The sequence below is a fragment of the Calidris pugnax genome, unplaced genomic scaffold (assembly GCF_001431845.1).
Source record: "Calidris pugnax isolate Ruff unplaced genomic scaffold, ASM143184v1 scaffold1, whole genome shotgun sequence".
NCBI classification, from domain to species: Eukaryota; Metazoa; Chordata; class Aves; order Charadriiformes; family Scolopacidae; genus Calidris; species Calidris pugnax.
In genome coordinates, this window is record NW_015090800.1 from 174,469 (window position 1) to 200,174 (window position 25,706).

At 41.1% G+C, this 25,706-nt stretch overlaps 1 protein-coding gene across 6 annotated transcripts in view; it reads right to left on the bottom strand.

Moving 5' to 3' along the window:
* The window catches only part of LOC106885322 (solute carrier organic anion transporter family member 1C1-like), a 31,727-nt gene extending 6,021 nt beyond the window's left edge, over positions 1-25,706 (bottom strand). Inside the window, exons 1-13 of one of the 6 annotated variants that reach the window (XM_014937428.1) lie at positions 25,012-25,166; positions 20,872-21,016; positions 17,038-17,179; positions 15,732-15,864; positions 15,000-15,121; positions 13,966-14,112; positions 12,666-12,764; positions 11,384-11,629; positions 10,350-10,514; positions 6,319-6,514; positions 4,903-5,068; positions 4,273-4,457; positions 289-353 (exon numbers count right to left, since the gene is read on the bottom strand). In XM_014937428.1, the coding sequence (XP_014792914.1) occupies positions 289-353; positions 4,273-4,457; positions 4,903-5,068; positions 6,319-6,514; positions 10,350-10,514; positions 11,384-11,629; positions 12,666-12,764; positions 13,966-14,112; positions 15,000-15,121; positions 15,732-15,864; positions 17,038-17,179; positions 20,872-21,000 (1,795 nt within the window). In that variant the 5' untranslated portion in view covers positions 21,001-21,016; positions 25,012-25,166. Of the gene's footprint in view, positions 1-288; positions 354-4,272; positions 4,458-4,902; positions 5,069-6,318; positions 6,515-10,349; positions 10,515-11,383; positions 11,630-12,665; positions 12,765-13,965; positions 14,113-14,999; positions 15,122-15,731; positions 15,865-17,037; positions 17,180-18,702; positions 18,768-20,124; positions 20,145-20,871; positions 21,017-25,011; positions 25,168-25,418 lie in introns of those variants that run through there. The other 5 variants (XM_014937425.1, XM_014937424.1, XM_014937423.1 and 2 more) reach the window with 5 other exon arrangements.

The window sequence follows — 25,706 nt, forward strand, 5'->3', positions numbered from 1 at the left end:
GTAATTTTGATGTTAGCTTCATAGCCTGAAGGATCATTTGCCACCTCTATGGACATTAGCAGTGCTTATTTTTATTATACCTAAGACAGTTATACAACGAAATATCAGGCTGCTTCCTCTTTCCTCTCTTTTCCTAGGTTTTTGGGGGTTTGTTTTTTTGTATTTTAAATCATATAATATTAACTTGTCATTTAGACATTGTTCTTTCTCACAATCCAAGTTTAATTCTAGGACAAACAATTAGTGAGAAGTATACTAAAATAGACCCAAGAGTACAACCGGACTTACCAAGTACTCTTATTGCCAGGGTATAGATACCAAGTGCAAATGATTTCAAGTGCGGTTTAATGCATCTAAAAATAAAATATATTAAAAAAAGTTTTAAATACGAATAAAAAATTCACTGTGGATAAATTGAACACAAATAGAAAGCAAGAGGAAGGAAAGACGTGACTTTTTCCTCCTTACTGACACTGATTTTAACATAATTACAGAAGTATGTAAAGAATGTGATAAAATCATAACAGTATCTAGGAATTCTGAACACCTGTATTCAATATGATATTTTTAGAAGGTAGTGCATTTTCAGATTATACCAGAACTTAGGAGTTACTAATGCAGGACAAGAAAACTGGTTGTGAAATCATGATTCATTGGGTAGCCTTATTGAGTTAAATACTCTCTGAAAATGTGGATCATGACCCAGGCTAGTACATGCTATTTAGGCACTCAGTTTTTATTGCACTGTATCTAGGACCAGGATCAAGTGTGATGTTTCACCCAGCATATATGAGACTGCCCATTACCTAATCCACCAAGAACCTGAGTACATGCTTTACTTTAAGCACGTGAGTAGTCCCAGTCACATGATTAAACTGGGACATGCTTGATATGTGGGGTGAGTAACACATGTGTATCATTATGGTAATTGATAAAACTCCCTGTTGTCACAGTCATTCTATTCAATACAAAAAGAAAAAGAAAGGGCTGAAATTCAGTTGTCACTATAGATAGACATAGTAGGTCTAGTCTATGTGCTCTGAACTAGGATGGACTCAGCTTCTGCAGAAATTCATGTAACCAGGAATACCTCTCAAAAATAATAAAGACATTGCAGAACTAGCTCTTTTGCCCCCCCTCAGAGATGTTCTATTATTTCCCAATGTAGCTGCCAGAACAGCATTAACAACCCGTATTGGAGATGATATTCGGGTCATCTTCCCTTAATTTAGTGAAAAGAGAAATGGGTGTGGAGGACGTATACGGAAAACGGCATCGAAGTACTATGGTCAAAAAACTGTTGTGTGCATCTCATTTAGTAATCTGAGTGCTTTATTCTCTAATGCATTGATCATGGATTATCATCATAGGGTTTGTTACATTATGGTTTATACAGGCACTGCAATCTATGCAGGCATGAACGTAATATGATTTTGAGCGTGAAGAACCACCGTTTTGCCCTCCTATCAGATACATGCTACACAAGCAAGCCTCAGCCTAGAAGTCCTTTAATCCAAATGAGAGGGCAGAGAAAGCAATAAAGGGGAAAATACAACAAATAACTGTGTATAATAACACCTATATGTTCCATAGGTTTTATATCCTGCAAAAAAAAAAATCTTGTCTTTCAGATGGAAAAAAAAATAATTGTCCGAACATTGATATTGTCTTTTTACGGAAACAGGAGTTCTTTGAGATCCTGAGTGAGAGTCAAACCTCTCAGGGAGATCTGAGACTTCCTTTTCACTGCCTAATCACCTGCTATTAATAGCTTGTGCTTGAACAACAGCTATCTGAATTGCAGGGTTTTTTTCTCCAAAACTTCAGGGCTTTCCCAAGTTCTTTGTAATTAGGCTAATACCACTAAACAGACATATCAGCAAATGACTCATTCACTAGCTGTAAGCACATTTCAATGATTTCAGACATGTAAACCCTTGAAGTAAATGTCACTAAATCTTATAGGCTTTTGGGGATTTAGCTGTATTTGTGCTCCATGGCAGGTGCAAACGACATCTGCTGGTGTGAAAACATCAGCTTGCTTAACTGTTGGAATCTTATCAGAGCTGACTGAATACGGAATATTTTTAAAAACAGATAACTGGAAAAAATACCTAATGAAGTCTGCAACTTGACCTGGGGACTATTTGTTTTCAAAGAACACTTTTTTTCTTTCTGGGAACAGAAGCATACTTTCAGTTCAGACAGATTTTCAGGGAAAGCCAGTCAGTGATGGATTGCAGAAAAGCAAGTGTGAGCTTAAAGTGGAATTGTGCCCATAGGTCAGTTGTAGCGAAAAAAAAGAAAAAGGATTGAACTTACTGAAACATGATTTATTTAGCTGCTCATCAGATTCGGGTGCCTTCAATCCAGCAGAAAAACACATAACTTCTCACTTTCAATTAAACGGCCCTCAAAGTAAAATGATTTTCAACAGAAATAAAAGCTCTGGAGCAGAACCAATAAAGCTGTTTTGCTGATTTCATGCAACAAAATGTTTCAGTATTGCTATTGAAAAACTCTCTAAGCTTTTCTAAATAAATCCATTAAGAATTAAGTCCCCTGAGAGCATGTTCTAAGGATTGAGTAGTTCAGGCAACTCTGTGTGATTTAAACTCATAGGTGTTCGACCACGAACATCTCCCAGACACTTCTGCAGTGGAGACAAGATAGAAAGCAGGAGGTTGAGCATGGCAACGAGGGTTTCGAGGCCCCGTGTGGTACCATAGCTGCACATTTTCTAGCATGTGTTTTATGGATAGAAAGCAGATATCATGTGGAAGGGCAGCAGAAGGAGACTGCACCTCTGCATAGCCCTGTGCACATATTTTTACAACAAAGAGTCCCCCTGTGTCAGAAGCAACCACAGACGGCAATCTGGTGGAAACCCCAAAGGCTTTCCTACAAGGTTTCTGCTCCTGAATCATCCTCCTCTTGGTGCACGGACAGTTTCAGTGGTGCATAAGCTTTGGCAAAAAACTGTCTAAAGTGGATCATAATATGACTGTTCTTCTTGGAGTGATTCCTTGGAATCAGAGCGAGAGACACCATGTGCTTTTGCAGCAACTCAATGGCAACCCAAGAAGGTGGGGGGGAAAAGCTGTGCAGCTTATATGGTTTAAGGCATATACCACACTGGCAGTGTCTGGGGAGGGCAGTGGAAAAGGATCCTCACCTCAACCACTTCTGAAAGCCTCCATGTGAATATTACTTCTGGTTCAAGGACTGTGCTGGAACCATAAGTGAAACTACATTACTTTATTTAGGTTTTTCCGTATATATATTTAGCTAGTTCTAGCACTGTTTTTTCCATGTGATATAAAGACACTGGCAATGAGACAGGGCCTATTCCAGAAAATTTCTTTCAAAAACAGAGAGAATTTGGAGGTAAGAAAACAGAACAATAACAAAGATTAGTTAAACTGTATTTACCATTCTGTTTCAGAAGTAAAATGTACCCATCTGGAAATAATTTGGAAAGAGGAACTGAGAAAGAGAGCCTTCCAAAACAGAGCGGAGCAACATTTAGAATCCAAAAATTGCAAGAAGCTGACAAAAATCCAGATTAATTGCTGGAAGTACTATAGTCCTTTTGCACTTTCTAAAATTAGTTTAAAAGCTTACACTCGGTGATGGACAAATAGTTCCAGCAGTTGAATATGTATCGGAACAATCTCCTGGGACAAGTGTTTAATAAACCCATGATTATTACGACAGGAAAAAAAAATAATTGTGCTAAATCTATCTTTGTTTTGAAGAGAGAAATCTGGGACCGAACAATTATATGGAGTAATAAAATTGACTAGAGGAGAAGAGTTGAGTGTATATAGAGGGTTTGGGTTAGATCACCTCTGTGTAGCTGTGCATCTGTATCCAAAGCAAGTGAAGAAAACTGGCTACCTACAAGCATACACGTGCACACATTGGCACGTGCAGAACTAATTTCCATTTGCATGAAGGCCATTTAACACCGTTCTGGTCATGTAAAAGGCTTTAAGAGAAGTGGAACTGGGTATAAATAAAACCAGGCCTCCTAGATCATGTTTAAAACCAGGACAGTATTGCTGGTAGAGATAATCATAAGCACCTTGTTGCTTCGGTGGGAGAAAAAACTCATTCTCAAACTCTGAGGATGCCTTCCAATAGTAGAAAAAATATGTAAAAAAGAAATTGTAAAAACATTTCGCAATCCTAGCTGGGGAGGGAGATTCAGTTACACATGTCAAAGCAGCTTGAAAACATTTGGCAATGCTCGGGGACTTAATTTCTTACCTTAGGAGCAGTATGTATCCGGGTGTGCCACCTACTGACAAAGTATATGAAGTGATAACTGACACTACTAGAAAATACAGAAACATTTTTGGACACTCATTTCCTTTTTGACATGGTCCCACCACAGCTGAGGAGCTTTGTGAAGGAGATTCCAATGTTCCCACACAGCTGCAGTTAAAAAAAACCTGGAATACAGCAGGAAAATTGTGTGACAATCAAAACAGCGGAGAAGTGCATATTCAGGAATTGCATATCACGCTTTTGTGGGTAGCCAAAAGTTTAAATCCAAACTGGAAAATGTTTTTCAAAAGGAAAAGTCTTGTTCATTGAAGGAGAAATTTATAGAGGAAGCATCTACTGTTGGTGAAATATTTTTAGTGGGGTTTTTAAACAGTTTTAGTAACCAACAGCTAAAAAAAATAACCCTCCTACATTCTCTGCTTCAAATTTCTGCTGGAAATAGCAAATGAAAAAGGTTTAAATGTGGGTGGCATATTGCTAAAAAAAAACCTGAGTAGTTTAGGGCCGGAGAGGACACGCCTTAACTCAGTTTTAATCCACGTACTCTGAGAGAACTGGTCGTGTTGGGAAAGCTACCACATCCCATATGGAAATGAAAGATTGTCTTACGGTGTTTTTCCCGCTGCCGTTGGATGCCTGGCAGCCAGCCAGACAAGCAGAAACGTAGGTAACTCCATTTTCCCCACAGATGGGGTCCCAGTCGTGCTTGGAACACAGGCAGCCTGAGTTACACTCCGAAAACAGGGCTTGCTCGTAATCAGTCGTCCGTTTAGTTCTGGGGGAAAAAAAAAAAAGATAAATTGCAATGATATCTTCTAGCAAATGTGGAAGAAATCATTACCAATTGCAATGATACCTTCTAGCAAATGTGGAAGAAATCATTACCAAGTCATGGGTTACACTCTCTGGCTGAAATAGGAGCCTTCTAAAACCTAGATGATTATTATTATATTTTTTTTCCACTGAAGAAGGGGAAGAAAGCAACTGAGATTTGATGTCCAGGAAATTAATTTTGGGTGAAGAAAGGAAGTTATTTATAGAGGAGGAAAGGTGGCATTAGTTAATACACGTTAACTTTGATCTGTTGTCTCTTCACATCTATGCAGCAGTGTAAATTCTTATTTCTCTATCAAAAGGTTTTCACAAAATCACACCACCTACCGTGACAAAGTAACTACTTTATTAAGGGGGACAGCGAACAATTTCTACTCTTGGCGTTTTCTCAGGTTTGCAAAGATTTTAGTTATCTGGGGTTTGATGCAGTTTTAACAAAACTGGACAGAAAAGTTTGATTGCTCCAGTGGCAAAAAAGGGAGTGAGTTCCCCACAGTAAATGGTCACTGTAGAAGTCAGTGAGGAGGTTATTGGAATGAGATTCATCCAAGGTGAAGGCCTGATACCTTGCACAACAGCCACCTGCCATCTTCAGCCAGCTGCTGTTGAAGTCACCAGCGGAGCAGCTCCTGGGGCTGCTGTGGAGTCAGTGCTGGCAACTCCTCCCCAAAAGTGAGCTTTACAGAGCCATACCGTGGGCAAAAGTGACCAAAAAGTGCTGGCCTCAGGTGTACCTCACAGTTACCATCATGGCTAACTCATGGTTAGTCCATGAATCCTCAAGTTTTTGATTCACGGCTGTTAAAGACCAGGGGTTGTTCAGCAACACATAGAGGCAAGGAACAATTAATTGAAACTCACCCCACCCTACTGAGCTCCTCACATTTCCAGAAATCTCTGGGCTCAAAGGATGGGTCTCATGGAAATCATAATTAAAAAGTAATCAGGAAAATAATCTGCACTTGTGGCATAAACCCCTCTGGGCTGAAGGCACCAATCTTGAAAGTTTTCTGACAGAATGCCCACTGGAACAAAAGGTAGTGGTTTCCACTGCTTTGAATTGAATTTCTGGGAAGCATATTTAGGTCAGTCATTCTCTTTTCAACAATATACACTTTTTTGGGAATAAAATGAGGAAGGAGTTTGGTTTGCAGTAGCACTTTATGCTGAAGCATGCCCTTCCCAGCATACCCGTGGTACGACACGGTCAGTCCGGCCACTTCTGAGTTCTCACAGCCCATCGCAAATAAGGAGAGGAGCAAAAGGTAACCAAAGAAAGACGATCCCAGGGAGAGCTTTGCAGCCCCTAAAACATTGATTCTGAATTTTTTCATGATCAGTCCCCCAGAGAATATGCCGAAGGCCACAGCAGGAATGTTGATAAGACCTAAAATCAAGCAGAAAAAATCTGTATTAGTGAAAACCCCATCTCAATGGACCATCCTTCTCAGCCACAAAAACAGTAGCAGCAATAAGATGAAGCAACAAAATATGAAAGATCTTCAGTCAGGGCATTTCATTTGTCCAGACTTGGATTGTTCCTACGAAGGTGCTGGGACTGCTTTTAAAAACATGCTCCCAGGGAAACATTTCTTTGCTTGTTCTTTGACTGAGAGATTATGTATAAGGTTTAGACAAAGATCTTCCAATTTCTTAAGCTATGTGGTTTGCTCCACTGTTAGTTTGTCAGTGAAGGGATCGTTGCAGTGTTTATTCAAATGCTTTTAGTGCAATTTCTCATAAAAGCTGCTCTGGGCACAGATAAGTTAGCTGTGATCTCGTGCTGCTTAGGGCAGCCAAGAGAGCCACAGTCCCACTGCACAGTTTGGGGCTTTGCTATAGACCTGTGTCCTTCACCCACACAGCAACAGTAGGAACAACAGGGGCCACTCTCTGGGGCTGCCCTATTCCAGTTTTTCAGGGCAGCTCCTCTCCTTCCCTTTTCCACTGACAGGAGGAACCTGGACTGGTTGTTCCTAGAGGGCAAACTCAGTTTTACCCTACAGTGTTATGAAATCTGGAGCAAGACATGCTTTTTCTGTTTTGATTCAGCCCTGAAACTGACAATCCCCTAGAGAAGTCTCCAAGATGGAGAAAGCCAGTGGTATGTTGTCGCCTCCGTTAATTTCTCTGGTTTTGGTTAATAAAACGCTCCCATAGGTGAGTGTCGCAACAGCAGAAAAATAGGTGTACCCCATGGGCTCTCTTGTATGGCCCCATGGGCACTCAAGTGGAACACCACTGAAAGAAACATGTAAAATTGAGTGACCATTAATCCTCACCCGGACAGCTTTGCTCAGAGCAGTGTCCATACTGATAGACAGACAACAAGACCGAAAAAATAATCCCATCCAGTACATGCAAAAAAGATGCCACCGTAAATGATACCACACAGTTAAGCAAGGGGCCTTTTGCTGGATTTCATTGTACCTGAAAATTATTTTCCCAGCTCTACCAGGCAGTTCCAGCACATTAAATTCCCCCCTTGCATTTAATTCATGCTGACACTTAGTGGTGCTGAGCCAAGCAAGTGAGCAGGACACAGGCAAGTACCAAAGCACACCTGCATTCATAGAGCAGATGAAGTTTCAGAAGTTTCAAGGGGCTGGAGCTATTATGATTTCAAATGACTTGGTATAAACCACCAGTTTATGACATCAGAGTCTAATCTTGCCTGCTAGGAAGAGCACTGGGATCCCTTAAATTTCTGGCTTGAGTCAGCGTGTGATCCACCTTTACACATGGAAAAAAAATCAATGCTTAGAAGAGATTTCACTGAATTTCACTGAATTTTTAGGGTTGGAAGGGACCACAGAGATCATCTAGCCCTGCTGGAGCAGGATTGCCTAGAGCTAGAGCATGTTACTCAGGAGCATCCAGGCAGGTCTTGAAAATCTCCAAAGAAGGGGACTCCACACCCTCCCTGGGCAGCCTGTTCCAGGGCTCTGGCACCCTCACTTTGAAGAAGTTTCTCCTCATATTTGAGTGGAACCTCTTCTGTTCCAACTTGTGCCCGTTGCCCCTCGTCCTCTCACTGGGAACCACTGAAAAGAGTCTGGCTCCCTCCTCCTTCAACCCACCCTTTAGATACTTATAAGCATACCTAATGTCTTCCTTCAGCCTTCTCTTCTCCAGGCTAAAGAGTCCCAGCTCTCTCAGCCTTTCTTCATAAGGGAGATGCTCCAATCCTTGAATCATCTTTGTTGCCCTTCGCTGGACTCTTTCTAGTAGTTCCCTGTCCCTCTTGAACTGGGGAGCCCAGAACTGGACGCAGGATTCCAGTTGTGGCCTCCCCAGTGCAGAGCAGAGGGGGAGAGTGACCTCCCTCCACCTCCTGGCCACACTCTTCCCTACGCAGCCCAGATGTTAGAAAAAGCCTTACTCTGTCCAGCAAACCCAGGAGTCAGAGTCTTGGCCGAGTGCCTGAGTCCAGTTCAGTTACTGACGAGGTTCAGGAAGCTTTACTTGTCACTCTGCACATACATGAAAATTGCCTTTCAGGGGATTTAGAAACAGCACCCAAAATATAGTGTATGCAAATTAAGAATCCCTGTATGACAGGTTTTCCTGTTCTCTTTTGCTTGTAAGAGGGGACTGGGACTGGAACTGGGAGCTGTGGGATGCAGCAGAGTACCTGCACCCTGCCTGACCATTCCTACACACCCCTTTTGCTCCTGCCTTTGTCTTGTGGCCTCCCAGGTAACTCCATTGCTTGACACTAGCATGGTGGGAGGGGGGAGCAAAGTGTGCATATTTAAGAAAAATCAAACAAATTTCTTGCACATTCCTTGGGTTATGACTACTGAGAGATACCCTCTTATGACCTCCAGCTGATTTTCTTTTTTTTTTTTGTTATAGTGCTTCAAATTGCTCTTTCAATTCTGATACCTATCAGAGAAATTATAGAAATTCTTTTTATTTTTTTTTTAAAGAAGAAATTGGAAAAGAGTAGGGAAAAAGAACAAACCACTAGTTAGCTTCTTAGCAAAGGTAGATTGGGAGAGAGCGGTAAAGGAGGAAGATGAAGCACTTTATTGCAGGGATGGCCACTTGGGCAGGATCTTTCCCTAGCCAAACCATCGTACATTCTCTGCTGGATATAGTCCCTATGCTTTGTGAAATCAGATGGCTCTTAATCCTCACTCAGTTTGCACATACCCGAAAGCTTAGCTCCAGAAAATCTTTAAATACAATGAGAAGTACTGTACTGAATGTAGGGATTGTTTTCTAGACTTTCTCTGGCCATTGACTATGCTCCAAGATTTCTCCTTGCTTTTAGGAGTTTCGTGCCAGGAAATTCCAGCCTCTATCTTTAAGGAATTAACATAGCACAATGGATCAATAGAGCTTTTCTGCATATATATACCTCCGTTGCTGTGCAACTAATGCTGCTCTGAAACAAGGCAGTTCCCTCTGTATTGGATGGATGTAAACCTCTTTTGCTGTCTAATGCTGCTGAATCCCTGGACCTCAGGAACTGAACCCAAGCCTGCAGGTTCAGCAGCTGGGCAGGGAGGTTCACCATCCTGAAGACATCTCCGAAAACGGCCACCTTGATACCCAAAGGCAGAAGCTGCGTCTCTCTTTCGTGCTGTATGGGAGGGCTTGGGTGACTAACTTCACAACAAAGAAAGGCTCTTAGGTAAAATTAGGGGGAAAAAATAGCTATTTTTCCTTCACCAGCATTGCACTGGGATAATATGAAGTTTGTAATGTGATGACTGATACAACTTTGACTTCCTTTTAATTAACACCAACATCTTCAGAAAGTAAGAAATCACTGGCAACATCATAGCTACTTCATGGTCAGTCCTTTAGCACTCACCGAGTTGATCTTATTTTCATTGAAATAAATGGGAAGCCAGCAAAGGAATAGATCTGTCTGATTAAAAATGAATGTAAAGTACCTGAAAATTAATTCTCTTTTAAATTATTCTCTTGTGATGTACACACATTATTTTTCAAATTTCCAGTAAAGTGGGAAATAAAGTATTGAATCATGAAATCTTTTTGCAGTAACACTTACATAGATAAGCTTGGAGCTAATTAGTGTTAAAGTAGAAATGAAATAACTTACCTACTATGAGCTACTACTTAAAGCCAGACAAAGAAGGAGAAAAAATAAACATATCCTAAAAAAATCCCATTTTCCTTAGATGTATATATATGTCATTCCTAAAATGCCAATTTTTAAGGCATCAAGAAACAGATTATAGCATTACCTATAACAAAATTAGTTTTTGAAGATGTTTGCCCATACTGTTGTTCAATATACTTTGGCTTATATGTAACCATGCCAATTAAGGAATTGAACTGAATGATACTTGCACACAAATACAGAATGTAAACTGGATTCCCAAAGAGGTTCTTCAGTGACGGCAAGAAGTCTGCAAGACAAAACGGCAGAAATGATAACCAGGCCAGAGAGAGAATAGCTGCTGTGGATAATTCTTTGCAACCTGTTTGCAGCTTCCAAAGAAGGACTGCAAGACATTTCAGAAAGAATCCAGGAAGCCCCATGGTGGTCCTAAGAGCTACCCCATTTCTGGATAGGGGGAGTGGTGGAGGAAACACTAAGCATCAATATTCCAGCAGACATATCTTACTTCAGATATCTTCTTTGGATCATAAACCAGGACTGATTTGGTTTCTATGTGTCCTCAACGACCACAGCATCTTTCAGCTTAATGTGGGGGCAGAGGGAGCTCAGCACAGCTGACAGTAAGCACAGACATATTGAGTTATAGATTCAAGTACTGAGGGAAAATGTTTTTGGCAAAGTAGAGCCAAGGAAATGTAATTGTGCAAAACAGCTCATTTCCAAATCCAGATAGACCCTAAAATACTGTATCTAGTCTGTGCCCATCTGATCAGATATTGCATATGTTTTCCTAATGAATGACCTTAAAGAGAAAGGTTTAGCAGAAAATGAGATTTTAATATTTTTTACCCCCCCCACTTCTGCAAAAGTTAAGATCTGGAAGTGAAATTTTTTTGCATAATTTCATGATTTTTTTCTGGGACACTAGTGTAATTTTACAAATCTCAGTTTAAGAAATTCTGCATGCAGCAGGGAACAATGACGAGACCCTTTTCATGCATTCTAGTCAGGTGGAGAGTGGTGACACCTGAGGGGAAAAAAGTAATGTTTTAGGCCATTAAAGAATGGCCTCAGAAAACACAAAGTATAAAAGCTAGCGAGAGAAAGAGAGACTCAAGAATCAAGAAAGAAACTCTAGTGACTCGAATGACTTGCCTTTTGCCATCTCAGCAATCTTCACCTGTTGTTGGTAAGATTTGTGTTGCTCCTTGTTGTCCTCGGTGATGAACTTGGACTGCTCAGAAGAGGTGCTGGAGTCCTTTCTGCTCTCCGGCTTTGGGAGGTGCTTTGGCAGGAACCAGAAAGGGATGCCAGCCAGAACACTAATTGCACCTGCTATTAAGTAACCCAGCCACCAGGCTCCCACCCACTGCGTGTCCTTGGGAGTTATCGTTAGACTGTCTGGAGAAAGTAAAAAAAAAACAAAAAAAGGAGAAACAAATACATGCTTTTTGGGAATGTTTGCAGATAACGTGGAAGGTGATTTTCCAGGGACTTTCTTCTCCGGAGGAGTCCACCACCCCCTACACCTCGCCAGGTTTAGCTGTGCTTGGTGTCTCTATCAATCAGTATTAGAGGGGAGACTGGGGAGCAGCAATAAGGAGTCCCTGATTTCTTAGGGACACAGCAGCAGCCTTCCCCTGACACCACGGCATCCCCAACCATGCCACCTGTAGGTCCCCAGGGAGACCAGGACATGGGGTAGTCCAGGTGGCCAAGCTCTTTCTCCTAGCTGGACTGTTCTGCAGAAATGCATCAGGAAAAATGGGGTGGAACGTGTTTTCTGGAGAGGAAGGGAATAAGGAGCTCCAGTACCCTCTCTTTTCCAGGCAATGACAGTGCACTACAAAGGGCATGCCCACAGCTCTTGGCAGGCTCCTGAGCCGCAGTCCTGCCTCCTCCTGGTGCCTGTTGTCCTCCCAGAAACTCCTCACCAGAGCATCTCCCAGGAGGCACTAGGTGGAGATTTTCTGGGACTGAGGAAGAGCCAGGCCTCCTACATCCTCCATACCCATCCTTCTGGCTAGCCTTTTCTGCACTGGGCTACTGCATTGCTGTCAGCCTTTTTATTTCATAAAGCACCCACTCCTAGGAGATAACTAGTTCTTGGCCTAAAATAGGCATATTGGAGCCTGACTGATTTTTTTTTTTTTTTTTGGTGCCTGTTGTCCTCCCAGAAACTCCTCACCAGAGCATCTCCCAGGAGGCACTAGGTGGAGATTTTCTGGGACTGAGGAAGAGCCAGGCCTCCTACATCCTCCATACCCATCCTTCTGGCTAGCCTTTTCTGCACTGGGCTACTGCATTGCTGTCAGCCTTTTTATTTCATAAAGCACCCACTTTACCCTAGGAGATAACTAGTTCTTGGCCTAAAATAGGCATATTGGAGCCTGACTGATTTTTTTTTTTTTTTTTAAATCTGAACTTTCTGACTTACCCAGATCTACAAAGCCAATGTCAACATAGAGTTTGGCACACAGGGATCCTAGAAGAAAGCCAAATATTGGCCCTATAATTGCAACTGTCTGTACGCAGCCTGCAATGGAAAACAGGGGATTGTTACTCTTCTGAGTTAAAAAGAGCACTGGCTCTTGCTGCACCTAACAACAAAGTATGACATGCAGTGGGTAACAAGTGATAACAGTCTTAAAATACCGAGACAACATTTGCTCTCTGACACATAAATACACAAGCTAGAATATTTTCAAGAAGAAGAAAATCCAACAATAAAATTTCACCCACTATGTCAACACTTTGACTTTTTTTTTTGTTATCGTCCAGTTAAAGAATGAAATTCAACCCAAAGGAAAAAAAGTCAGGGAACTTAATGGCCTAAACTCAATAACAGCACCAATTTATGATTGCTAGAAACTCTTCAGCTGACTAGATTAAAGTAACTGGAAGGCAAATGGCAATTATTTAACTGCTCACTTTACGGTGTGGTGGGTGCTGAATAGGCTGAAAAATAACTTTGGTTTGGTACCCAATACTAACATCTTTCAATACACCCTCAGCCAAACTTTCTACACATTTTGAATTTTCAAAATTTATGTGGAAATCTGGACAGATTTGTTGTCCCAAAGTGGGGTCGTTCACCCGGTGTGCAGATGCCAATATACACAGAGAGCAGAGGTATTACCAATTTATTGTATCAAACTGAATCTGTTTTAGAGAGAACCTGATTTTTTGCCTTTTGCTGGGCAAGAAATTTGTCAAGGCAGGATGCTGCTGGGGGAAGATTTTTGATAATATCTCTGGTGAATGCTCAGAGATCTTCAGACAATTAACACAAGAAGAAAACAGTGACACCAGCTTTCCAGAGCCTCAGTACCATTGTTTATAATTCTACCTGAATCTGGCGGGAATGTTTTGAGTGCCTGCTGAAATTCTATTTTAAGTGCTTAATAGAGAACATGTTTTTTTATCACTTTCCAGAGAACTGAATGTGCACAGAGGCTCAGCAGTCCACATCCAGAAGAATTAGGAAGATTAGGGTAACAGCAGGAACCTAAGGTCAAATTCTTTCCTCAAATTAAGATAATGGAACTGTGCCGGTGTAATTAAAAGGGAACTCGGTCCCTTGAGTGTACATGACTATTAAATAAACTTTAATATTGGAAATGATGCAAACTAAACAATCAGGACAACTTAGTTCAATAACATTCCATTTTTCAGAGTGACTCAGTTTCCTCTGGGGTAAAATCTATTAGGAAAAATAAATTAATTATTTATTTTACCAATGTATAAGGCGGCGTTCTCTTCAATGGCATAATCATCAATGTATGTAATTCCTAGAGGCTGGATAGGAGTTTCACCTATTCCACGCAAAAGATTTCCCAGCAAAACATAAATCCACATGGAAGAACCTGCTTCTTTTTCACATCCTGGGTACACCACAAGAGAAACAACAATGATGTGTTTTTCATAACATTTTGACACTGGACTTCTAAAATGCTTAAAATGTGGGAAAGTCAGCGTGAAAACTGTGAAAAATGTTTTGGGGTGGTGAGGATGGCAATTTTAACCCAAGTAGCTTGAGACGAACATGTTTAATGTGAACTGCTTCAGCCAAAGACATTAGAGGTTGGTTAGTTTTATAAATTTGATGCCACATCCCTTTTAAGAAACCTTTTTTCACTTCCTTCTAACCAAAATTGGAATCTCCTCGTGGAAAGAGTTGGCAAACATTGTTGATAGTGAGCCACATGTAATCCACGGGTATGAGGATGCAAACATGCACACATTTTGTGGCATTGATTTGCTCATCCATAGCTTACTCGTGGCCAGGCATGGAGGAGGAAGGCTCCTTGCCCACAAGAAGCTCAACTCACCCAGAGGGGACACACCTTCCTGGTGTGCAAAACGGAGGTCAGCAGGCAGGGAGAAGAACAAGAAGGAAGGTCTGCAGCTATTTCCAGGGGGGTGAAGATCCAAAGACACGTTTCCCAGTAGAGGGAAGGCCATGACTTTTCAAGGTCCCCATGGGAGATTGTCTGGTGTTTATGGAAGCCGCAAAGCTGCAGAAAGTTGCCAGAGGAGACAGCAAGGCTGGAGGAAAGGCTGCAGCCTGAAAAAGCATCTTGGCAGTGGGTAGTGGCAGTTGTATATTTATTTTTAATAAATTTGCCTCAGCTAGTAGATCTGGCTTTCCTGTGGGAAAGATTTAGCTGATTCCTATTTACTATTTTTTTGCATTGCTGCATGAGACTTTGGGAGCCTTTTGATGCATTTCAGAGTGCTTATCACAATATTTAAAAGTCATCGTGCTCACCTGCATTTATTTTTGCATGAGATTTTTCCAGCGCTGAGAGTGGAGTTTGGCTTTTGTCCTGCAGACACGGAGAGATGCTGACAGTCGAGTTGATGGTGGAAGGGAATCTTTCATACCGATATCTGTTTATAAACCAAAGTTGTTTTTTACTGTCCCAACTTATAAGAAAAAGCAAACAGATCTGTTACTATCATGGAAGTTAAGGCCATAGCAGTAAAATGCAGATTTCATCGGCATCCAGTGCTGTCAATGATGGTTTAAATGGAACTGCAGGAGTATGCGAAAATTGTCCCTGTGGTTTTCTCTGTGTCACAGTGATGCATTTCAGTTTAGTAGGCACTTTCCTCTGCTACAACACATGAATCCCTACTAAGACATTATCAGACTGTGGGTGTAGCTTCTGGTTTGTGTTTGATGCCCAGATCACTTTCCTGAGTTTAGCCATCACTTCTTCACTAGAAGCTTCAACAGTTTTGAAACCGTGTCAAAATGTAGCTAATTAAGATCACAGACTAATAAAATGAATGAGTTGACTACAACTGACAATAACATATATGATAAATTATTTGGTTTGCAGTAACAAGTCTTTTCATAACAAATATTAGATTGAGTAACCACATCCACATATGCCTATTTCTACAGGCAGCTTCACACTCAATAATGAAATATTTCAGTGAGCTAACATTCCGTGAGCATAGCCCAGTTGGAAAATACCAATCACTTTGCACTTACCGTCCCATGAAGAACTGGGGCATTGCAATTAGGAATGTTCCAGCTGACATAATTAAGCAGCCTGCTCCAATTATTCTTGGCCTGTGAAGCTTCGCTCCAAAGTAGCTTACAAGAATTATGATTAGGAGGTTCCCTTTGAAAGTACAAAAGGAAAAGTGAGTTTTACAGCTTGTCAATAAAATGCACCCTAAAATAATGAAGCCTAACGTGTGATATATGCAGCAATTTCAGGGAGAGAGGGCTGACTGCTTGAGGCTGGTTTTTATCCCTCTTTCCAGGCATTCTTATAGAATTATAGCCTTCCATAATAAGAAAACCATAAGCTTTTGGATAAGCACCTGGAAAAGAGGAGGACTGTGCCAGCTGAAGAGAACAATATCCAGAAAAGCAGAAAAAGAAGGAATCAAAGAGAGCTTTACACACTTAAGCTAAGATTTCATTCCCATGAATATCACAGTCCACTGAACCCCCATGAGATAAATTCAGTGATCTGAAATTGCAGGTGACAACATCCTGCTGAAAAGCTTAGCGCAAGAAGGAAGGGGATGGATGGGACAACGAATCATAGAATTGTCTAGGTTGGAAGGGACCTTTAAGATTATCTAGTCCAACCATCAACCTAACTCTGATAAAAAAAAATAATAAATCACTAAACTGTGTCAACCCATCAGCCCATCTTTTGAAAGCACCATGTCAACCCGTCTTTTGAAAACCGCCAGGGTTGGTGACTCAACCACTTCCTTGGGCAGCCCATTCCAATGCTTAATAACTCTTTCAGTGGAAAAATTTTTCCTAATATCCACTCTGAACTCCTCCTGGTGCAACTTGAGGCCATTTCCTCTTGTTCTATTGCCTGTGACTTGGGAGAAGAGACCGACCCCCCACCTCCCTGCAACCTCCTTTCAGGTAGTTGCAGAGAGCGATAACATAGACTACAGTTAGAGGTTTGTACTCTTGCTGCTTAATAAATCACAAAGGGAAAAGAGGTGGATTGCTGCCAAAAAAAAGAGGGAAAGTGGAAATCTGTGCAGGTAAATTCTCATTCAATAGTCAACATTTCTATTAGCATTAATTAGTCAGCCACTAAGCTTATCAATTTACAAAATATTTAGGACTATGTTGAATTGCTTCTACTAGCAACCCCCTATCCTATGCAACATAATCATACTCACAGTCATGCCGATTTTTACTAGATGAATCTTGCTCAGTTTTAATAGTTCAAGGAAATTCATAGAACCATTTTTCACAATAAATTGCATCAGTGTTTTTTTTTCTGAAAACAAAAATGGGTTTCTACAGCACATACCAATTTCAAAACTGCCATCAATAACGCCAACCAAAGAGGAAGGGATATCAAATCTTCTTTCTATTTGTGTGATAGTACTTTTTAGATAACTTCCTGACAGTGCTTTAGCAAAATAAACAAAAGACAATGCACCAAGAAATATCTGTGAAGGAAATTGACAGTGATTAAAATCAGGCAGTACAAAAGGCTTTACTTTATGAATTCTTTTTAAACAATTCTTACATTCCCACCTTTTCTTTTCCCAAATAACCACATCAATATATCTCCTACTCTTTATGAAATGCTAGATTGCCAATTTGTCTATTTCTTATGAACAATAATGATATAAACTGAACTTCCTATTAGCTACTGCTAGTTCCAGGTAGATCATGGAATCATAGAACCATAGAATGGTTAGAGTTGGAAGGAACCTTAAAAATCATTGAGTTCCAACACCCCTGCCCTGGGCAGGGACACCTCCCACCAGACCAGGTTGCTCAAAGCCCCATCCAACCTGATCTTGAACACTTTAGGGGATGGAGCATCCACAACTTCTCTGGGCAACCTGTTCCAGTGTCTCACCACCCTCATAGTGAAAAATTTCTTCCTAATATCTAATCTAAATCTACCCCTTGTCCTATCAAAAAGATGTCAAAGCTACTGATGCTTTGAAAGATGAAGACATAAATCACTCTCTCCTGTTTTCTCTAAGAAGGGGGTGTCTTACACAATAACAATAAGGGTAGATGTTATGTATGGCTTGGTGGGGAGGTGAGTTGTTGTTTGGGTGCTTTTTAATGCAGGCTTCTGCAATCAGATGGATTTTAGAGCCCTGTTCTGGTAAACTGTTCCCACCGAAGCTGTGGGTGGCCAGGAGGGCCAGGTGGCCAGGAGGGACAGGTCTCCATGAGTCCATGAGTCAAACACTGACCTACCAAGCAATTCTCTTCTAGGCTCATACTTTCCCCAACAGTTTCCTTGCCAGATCTAATGCATACATTTTCTTTGAAGTGTACACTGCATTTTGCTGGGGGAGAACCTTCTTGCTTTCTTCTGTTTTGAAGAGGCAGTTGTTTTCTCTTAGTTAGGTCTATATATGTTTTAACGTGTTAGTCTGAGTCAGGAGTGGGCTTTGGAAATTGAACTCCCACCCCCTCCATTGCACTTTGGTACATATTGCAAATATGAACATTGAATCCTTTTTAAACAAAATTAAACTGGAAGATGTACTCCAGAGGGGCACTACGTTCACTTCAATAGCTAATGGCTCTTCAGCCTCTGGGACAAAGCCTAGAGCTGATGTGAAGTAGCTCACCACCCTGAAATACATAGAGTTGAGTGCAGGGTCCTTTGCACTAATTGTTTCAATCCTGCAGAGCTATTGCCTAAATTTGCCTTCAATAAATGCAGACTTAGTGAGTTTACAAGCTCCAGGGATGCTCACACCCCGTGCAATTGGTCATGGAAACCACAACATTGTTTTCTACCTTGAGATACAGGTTGTGTTGACCGAATATGTAGGGATGCTCTTTGTCAATCGTGTTTAAAAAAATACCTAGACCAGAAATTAAAAGACACAGCAATGTTTTGTATAAAGAGAGGTCTAGACCCTTGTCCTACTCCTTAGACCTGCTCTCTGAGCAATCGTGCTTCCAGTAAGCAGGTACTCTGAAGCGATGTACTCACCTCCAGTGCAACACTCCTTACAAGATCTCATTTGACAAGGCACATTGGTAATAACACTGGCATCACTGTTGAATGCAAATTCTTGTGTTAAGGTTCAAATATATCTCTGTGTCACATTCAACACACTATGCTTTATCCAGTGCTGGTTATTCCTTCTTCAGAGGCACTTGTGGGTAAATAAACAGTATTTGGTTCTTATTTTCCACAAGGACTGCTTTCAAAAGCTCTCTATTAAAAAGATTGCCATAATATTGTACACCTTCTGTGTGTGTGTTTATACCCTTGGATTTTAAATAGCAACGTGAAAGCAAATATGGTTTTTCACAGGAAAATCATATAAGTCAAACTAGAGCTTCAAATGTCTCTTTCTTTCTTTGGCACAAGTTTATCTACTGGGTTTGTAGCCATCCCAGGAAGGAGATGGAGACCACACGCAGTGGTGGAAAAATGTTCCCAATTTAGAGCTGGGACAGAAAGGTGCACATGATTTCACATTCTCCTGTGGTTTCTCTGTGACTGTAAGTAAATATTTCACCACATCTTTCTGGTTAATAAAGGCAATTTTAAAACATGGGAATGGTGATAACTAGTAAAAACAATCAGTTGAATCTGCTTATTGTTTTGGTAAGTGATAACTAGTAAAAATAATCAGTTGAATCTGCTTATTGTTTTGGTAACGTTAGGCAAATACAGAGCTGAAGTAGACATTTTTTTTGTGACTTAGAAATATCTTTACTAATTTCATACTGTCTCATCAAGACATAATCAGAATTGAAAAATGTTAGCTCACCAAAAAAAAAAATGGGGTTTTCTAAGTCCCCACTGGAATAGGTTAATCATATCATTTTGGGTTCCCAGAAGCCACAAATTCTTTGAACAGAAAGAAACTGAGCAGGAATATTATTGTTTTTCTATTTTTGGAACCAATAAGGTGATTCCTGACTAGCTAATCTGTGACCAAAGGTTTATTCAATGAGGGAATCAGATTATTGTTGCAGCAAATGGAGGAACAATGATAGAATTACTATTTTGCTGCGCATTTAATTAATACACCTCATCTTCTATTACAAAACAGACCCTGTTTTTGGGCCTTTACAGGATCAGAAAAAAATCAGGAGGAATATTCAGGAATCAAAATATTTTTTCTAGTAGTCATCAGAGTCAATTAATCCCACAATATCTTAACTGCTTTGCATAATTTATGGACTTCAGGTCAACTGTTGCTGAAGTCATTTAGTGCATCGGGGGCTGGGTGAGTATCTGAAAATAGATATGTGTGTGAGTATGAGAGAGAGAGAGAAAAAAACAACTGCAATAAAGACTGTTTTAGATGAAAAGAACTGGGCAAGGCTAAATACTCATTTATCATATAACTCAAATCACCTTCTCTCACCATTGTATGCGGATTTATTGAGACCTCACCCAAGAGAGTGCTAGCGTTTTCCAAGCTGGCTTTGGAAAGCAGGTAGAGACAGGAGGCAAAGCATCACGTTGCCTCCTGTACCCCAGTGTCCCACGCAGGCAGGAATGCTCCTCCAAGGTGCAGAGGTCCTGCCATGGGGTAGGTACAGCTACATTATGAGGCTTAAAGCAGGGATCTTCCATTGCTTTCCATCCCAGGTACTTCTCATGAAGAGTGAGAGAAACGCAGATACAGCGGTTGAGACTTCTGCAGTTTTGTTTCCAAGTCACCCCGTGCAGACTTCCCCCAGATCAGGAATATTACGATAATACTTAAATAATACAGTGCTCAAAACAGGTGGGCCATAACACAAATATTATTTTACAGAGCCCAGCACACTACCATGGCTACAATCTTAAAAAAGCAGTTGGTACTAGCAGTTGCCTGCAGTACCTGTCTGCCCATGCCCTGTTCTTAATTTCGGGAAAGCAGGGTGGTGCAATTAAGAAGGATACAGTGACCTTTCGGGATGACCCTTGAAGATCTCATAACACACAAGCCTCAACCAGTATGTTATGTTGAACATTGCCAAACAGCAGGCAAATACAGATATGAAGCAGACTTTTTTTGTGACTTACAAATATCTTGGATAATTTCATACTGACTCATCAAGACATAATCAAGAACTGAAAAAGGGTTAGTTTATCCAAAAAAAATAATATTTTTTTCTAAGTCCCCACTGGAATATTCAAAAACTCTTACTCTACCTTTATACCTCCACAACACGACTGCTTTTCCTTGGATGCAGAAGATTCAGATTTGAATGAGGATCGGTCCACAGGCAGGATTGTGTTGTTGGAGAAAAAATGAGTATTTTCTTTTGATGACATCTCCATGATGATATCCCTGCCTCTAAAGCAGAAAACATGGAGAACATTTTAAAAGGGCATCCTATTAGCTCAGCCTCAAAAGCCCATCATGTGACAGCAACACCCTGCTGTACTGTTTTCCCTACAACAGTAATTATCAAACTTTACAACAGAATCTGACCAGCGCACTGAGTGTTTAATTATGGAAATTTGCGATCCACTTGCCTATAATAATGAAGATTAAATCATACTCAGCAAACAGCCTTCAGCTTCATTCTCTAGCTATCATCAATGTGATTTCACTGAACATTTGACCAAGCATTACCGTCAGCCTAAATGAGGCTTGTTAACATCTTAAACAACATTTCTGGAGCTTATATGTAAGTTAACGTTTCTAGATGTGACCATGTCTGCAGAGATTTCTCAGAGCTGATCTCTGAATTTCCCATATATCTGGGACATTAAGTAATTAGATCAAAGGAAATCTAGCCCCGTTAATGAGGGACTTGAATTGTGTTAGGTTGAAACATTAGCTCTAATCGTCTGATGTCAGCTAATGAGTTACACAAGAATAAAGAGGTTTAGTTCCCTTTACCATTTCAGATAGGGCCTTAGGGCTCAGTGGTCAATTGTTACAGGAAAAATGTGAATTTGCTTCTTTGCAGGTAAATACAAAGAAGTAAAGAAAAGATATCAGTAATTCTTAAATCTCTACTTACATACTGCAGCACTTTGTTCTTAATTTCAATCTCTAAATCAGATCTGAAAATATTTATGAAATCAGCTTCTGTGTTCACTTTTAAGCAGCACTATGTTTTATAGTGCTGAAAATACAAATAGGAGAAGTTCCTATTCTTTTATCTTTGTCAAAAAACACAGATCTTTCTTACATAAATAAAAAAATATATGGTTTTATGTATATATATGGGTACATATGCATATATTCATTGCTTCCCAAGGGTCTGTGCAGTACTCACTTGTGCTTCCAGAAATGTAAGTGAAAAAAAATGACAAAAATGTATCTAGATGATAAGATTTGCTCATGCAAATGTTGCCTAGGCTCTGTTCATATATGGGCCAGGCAAAAAGACTGTGGCTGTGGCACCAACATTTTCACTGAGCTCTCTTCATCACATCAGATGAAATAAGAGCTACTGACTACACATAAGAGAAATATTTGCATTTGACACTGCCCTGACAGGGATTGTAATGCATTTCCTTGGCAGCACTAATAAGTATACAGATTTAAAAAAAACAAAAAAAAAAAAAAAAACAACCAAAAACCCAACAAACCAATAACAGAAGAAGAATGGTTTGTGCTTCCTGCAGAAAACTTAAAACCTATTCCTGGTCTGCTGCTGCCTTTCTTGGGACATTGGGAAAAGTCACATCATCTCTCTCTATGCTCCACTGCTGAGGTTGTGCAATGGGGTCTGGCAGCGTGTACCTCACAGCTCTCATATGAGGATCAATTCTTTCAAACTTGTGAGCACGGGCATGATGCTCACGTAAGGTACGCTGCCACGTCAGCACATGGAGCAGCCTTTCACTTCAGGTGTGAAATGCTCTGCCTGCTATTACTACAGAAACCTAGGGATGAAAAAAAAAAAATAAAGAAAAAGGAAAACATCATCTGAAATGCAGCTATACAGCTAAGGGAATTGTCCTTATCTCTGAGAAGCCTAATGTCCGATTTGAGAAGGTCCAGCAGAGGTGCAGGGTCCTGCACAGTCCCCTCCACTGCACCCCACGTGCAGGGTTGATTAAAAAAAAAAGGGGTAGAATATGACACAGGGAAAAAAAAAAGGGGGTAGAATATGACAGAGGGATGCTTGGCAGCAGCGTGCAAGTTCATGTCACCCTGAGTTGGTACAATTCTCAAATGAAGAGTGAATGGTACTTAAACAAAACTTATAAGCAGCAGCATAAAAAATTATTACGGTGTAAAAATTATTATTACCATTTCTTATCAGACTCTGTATGGCAAATGGAAGCATGCCAGGTAAGAGCAGTTGTGCCCAGCGGCCCACTGCAATGTTAGATTTGATCTTTCCTCTTTTGTGCAACCAGCACGGATATAAGTATTTCACTCTAACCACAATCTTGCCCTCTGCCACCCAAACAGTTTTTGGTGCCATTAGTATTGTGCCGGGAGTATTTGTAATATGCTGCCAACTGAATTGGGAGATCAGAGGTAGCTCTGGTTTTATCCCAGCAGATACCTGGCTGGCAAGGATGGTCTCTTACTGACTTGGGTACAGTGAGAGCCTTAGATAGAGATACTTTTCGCAGTTATCATCTTGGATACCATATTTCTCCAGTGCCATGAAATATGAGGACAGATAGGCTGTGACAGGTCTTCCTTCACAGATGTGGCAGGAATGCCAGAGAATGCAATCCTGTGTCGTGGCACCACGAGGTCAGGTCACCAGACCAATTTGGCTGATGACAACAAAGAGCCAGAGTTCAGTCTGTGGCACTCTGCTTCTTCAGGAAAGGTCTTAAGGCTTTGTTCTCTATTTTCTATCTTGTGTTTTAAAATGACAAGATAAATGCAGTCACCTCCTCACCACTGAAACACTCCGGGCCAAATTCAACCCTTTCATGGTTACAGTGCTAAATACACGCATCTCTCCCCAGATATATGTGTGTGTGTGTGTGTGCACACAGTTGAGATGCATCATGCTAAATACAAGCGTTCTGTATCCAGCAGGCTCCACACATCTCTCCCCATATATATGTGTGTGTGTGCACACAGTTGAGATGCATCTAATTATGCATTCTTTACATGATCTAACCTGCAGAAGCATCTGCTTGGATGCATATGCACACACACACACACAAATGTCTTAAAGCTAGCTCTATTGGAAGACAAACTCCTAAACGAAAGGGTATTATTATACAGGTAAAGTGCATTCTGTCTACTCACTAATTGTTTAAAAATAAGACCTAAGCAAATATTAACCTTGGCAAGAGATTTAGCTTTAGGTTGGCTTGTTGTTTTAAGTATGTTTCTTTACCACATAGCACTTACAATGATAAAAATATATTAACTTTTTTTTTATCAGTCATTTTTATTAAACCTGCACACAATCTTCCAAAATGCAGGTTTTTCTGGCAGTAAAGATATTCAACTGTCATGTAAGCAAATAACCATATGCGGAGAACAAAACCGAGTGCACCAAAGCAGAAATAGTTAAATGTGTGTACGTAGACAATGCATTTTTCCCTTCCTTCAACAAATAACATATAAGCAGTATTTCCCAATTACAAGTAGCATCTTCTGAAGCTTGCAGAGCACTCTGAGATCTTCAAGGCTCTGTGAAGACATTTAATCAATGGAGTTTCCATGGATTAGTTCTTCTAAATCCCTTTTGTAACTTTTACCTGAGACTAAGAAAGTAAGCCACTAAAGAAAGCACTTCAGTACAAGGCAGTTTTCTCTCCTAAAAAAAGCTGCTCTACTGTATGATAGCCAAGGAAGAGCAGGTACATAAGTGAAAGCAGAGTCTAATTCTGTTAATGTATTCTGCACCATCATCCCCAAAACAAGTGTAGAGGTTCTTTTGGACAGGAGTAAAGCGAGAGCCATCAAAAGCCAAAATATTTTAGTCTCTGCAAAGCTAAAGGAGGGAAGAACATGGTGTTCTACCCCGGCATTTTGGAAGGACCCAATCAAACCAAGGCAGTTCCACCGTCAAATTGCCTGTTGTAGGAATACTGAAATAGTTATCGAGCAGAATTTGACCACCAGTCATTCTAACAGGAAGGAAAGACACTGAAGTGGGTGGCCTGGACTGAAGGGGTCTCCTTACAAACTTCATCACACCTACGACAACTGAGTGAGTCCGGGCAGGTGATGCTCTGCCCGAAGGATGGCTGCTGGCCACGCTCACACCTCCTCCCTCCCTGTCACCTGGGCTCACAGCTGAGGCACCGACCCTTCCTCACCCTTCCTCCACCTTCCCCGGGGCTGTGGGAGCCCTCCCTGGCAGTTCTTCTTTCTGTCCCACCAAAAGCATGCCTGATGACACTCACCTGTGACACAGCTTGGGTGGCAGTGGCACTCGCCCTCCCGAGGACCGGCATGTGGGGCTGTGCCTGACGGTCAGGTCCAAGGATGAGCCTGTCCCTGAGCATGCAGGCAGTGGGCTGAGACACCTCCAGGCAGTTCCTGAAGTGTTCCTCCACTCATTCAAGCTCCAGAAATGAAAAAGAGTCCTTCCCCCCCCTGCCCCGCCACTGGAAACTCCTCCGTTTTGCAGTAAGCCTCCTTAGACATGCCTTTCTATTGTGGCTCAGCCTGCAGGCACAGGAGCTGCACTTGCCAGAACAGGTGGACACAGGAGACCAGCACAGGCACCGTTTACCAAAGAAGCCAGCTAAAGGACATCTCCTCTAAGAGGTGACTCAACAAAGAGAGAAGAAGAAAAGTCAAATCTTACCTGGCAGCAGAAATCCTCAGAGATGGTGCCTACCAGTTGTCATAGGTAAGCTCCCTCTATTGCTTATGCATACCTGTACGCCTGTGCACACACGCTGGTCCCAGCTTAGAAAGCAGGAAAAACTGGAGGGGAAACCCACCTTTTAGAAATTACACTGCCTAGGGATGGTACATCTTATACTAGAGGTAGAGAAAGGAAGAAGCGTAGCGGTGGGGGACCTTGTTTTGTCTGAGGACTTGGTATTCATCTCCCCCCGCCATCCTCCACCCCACCTCCTCACTTTTTTCT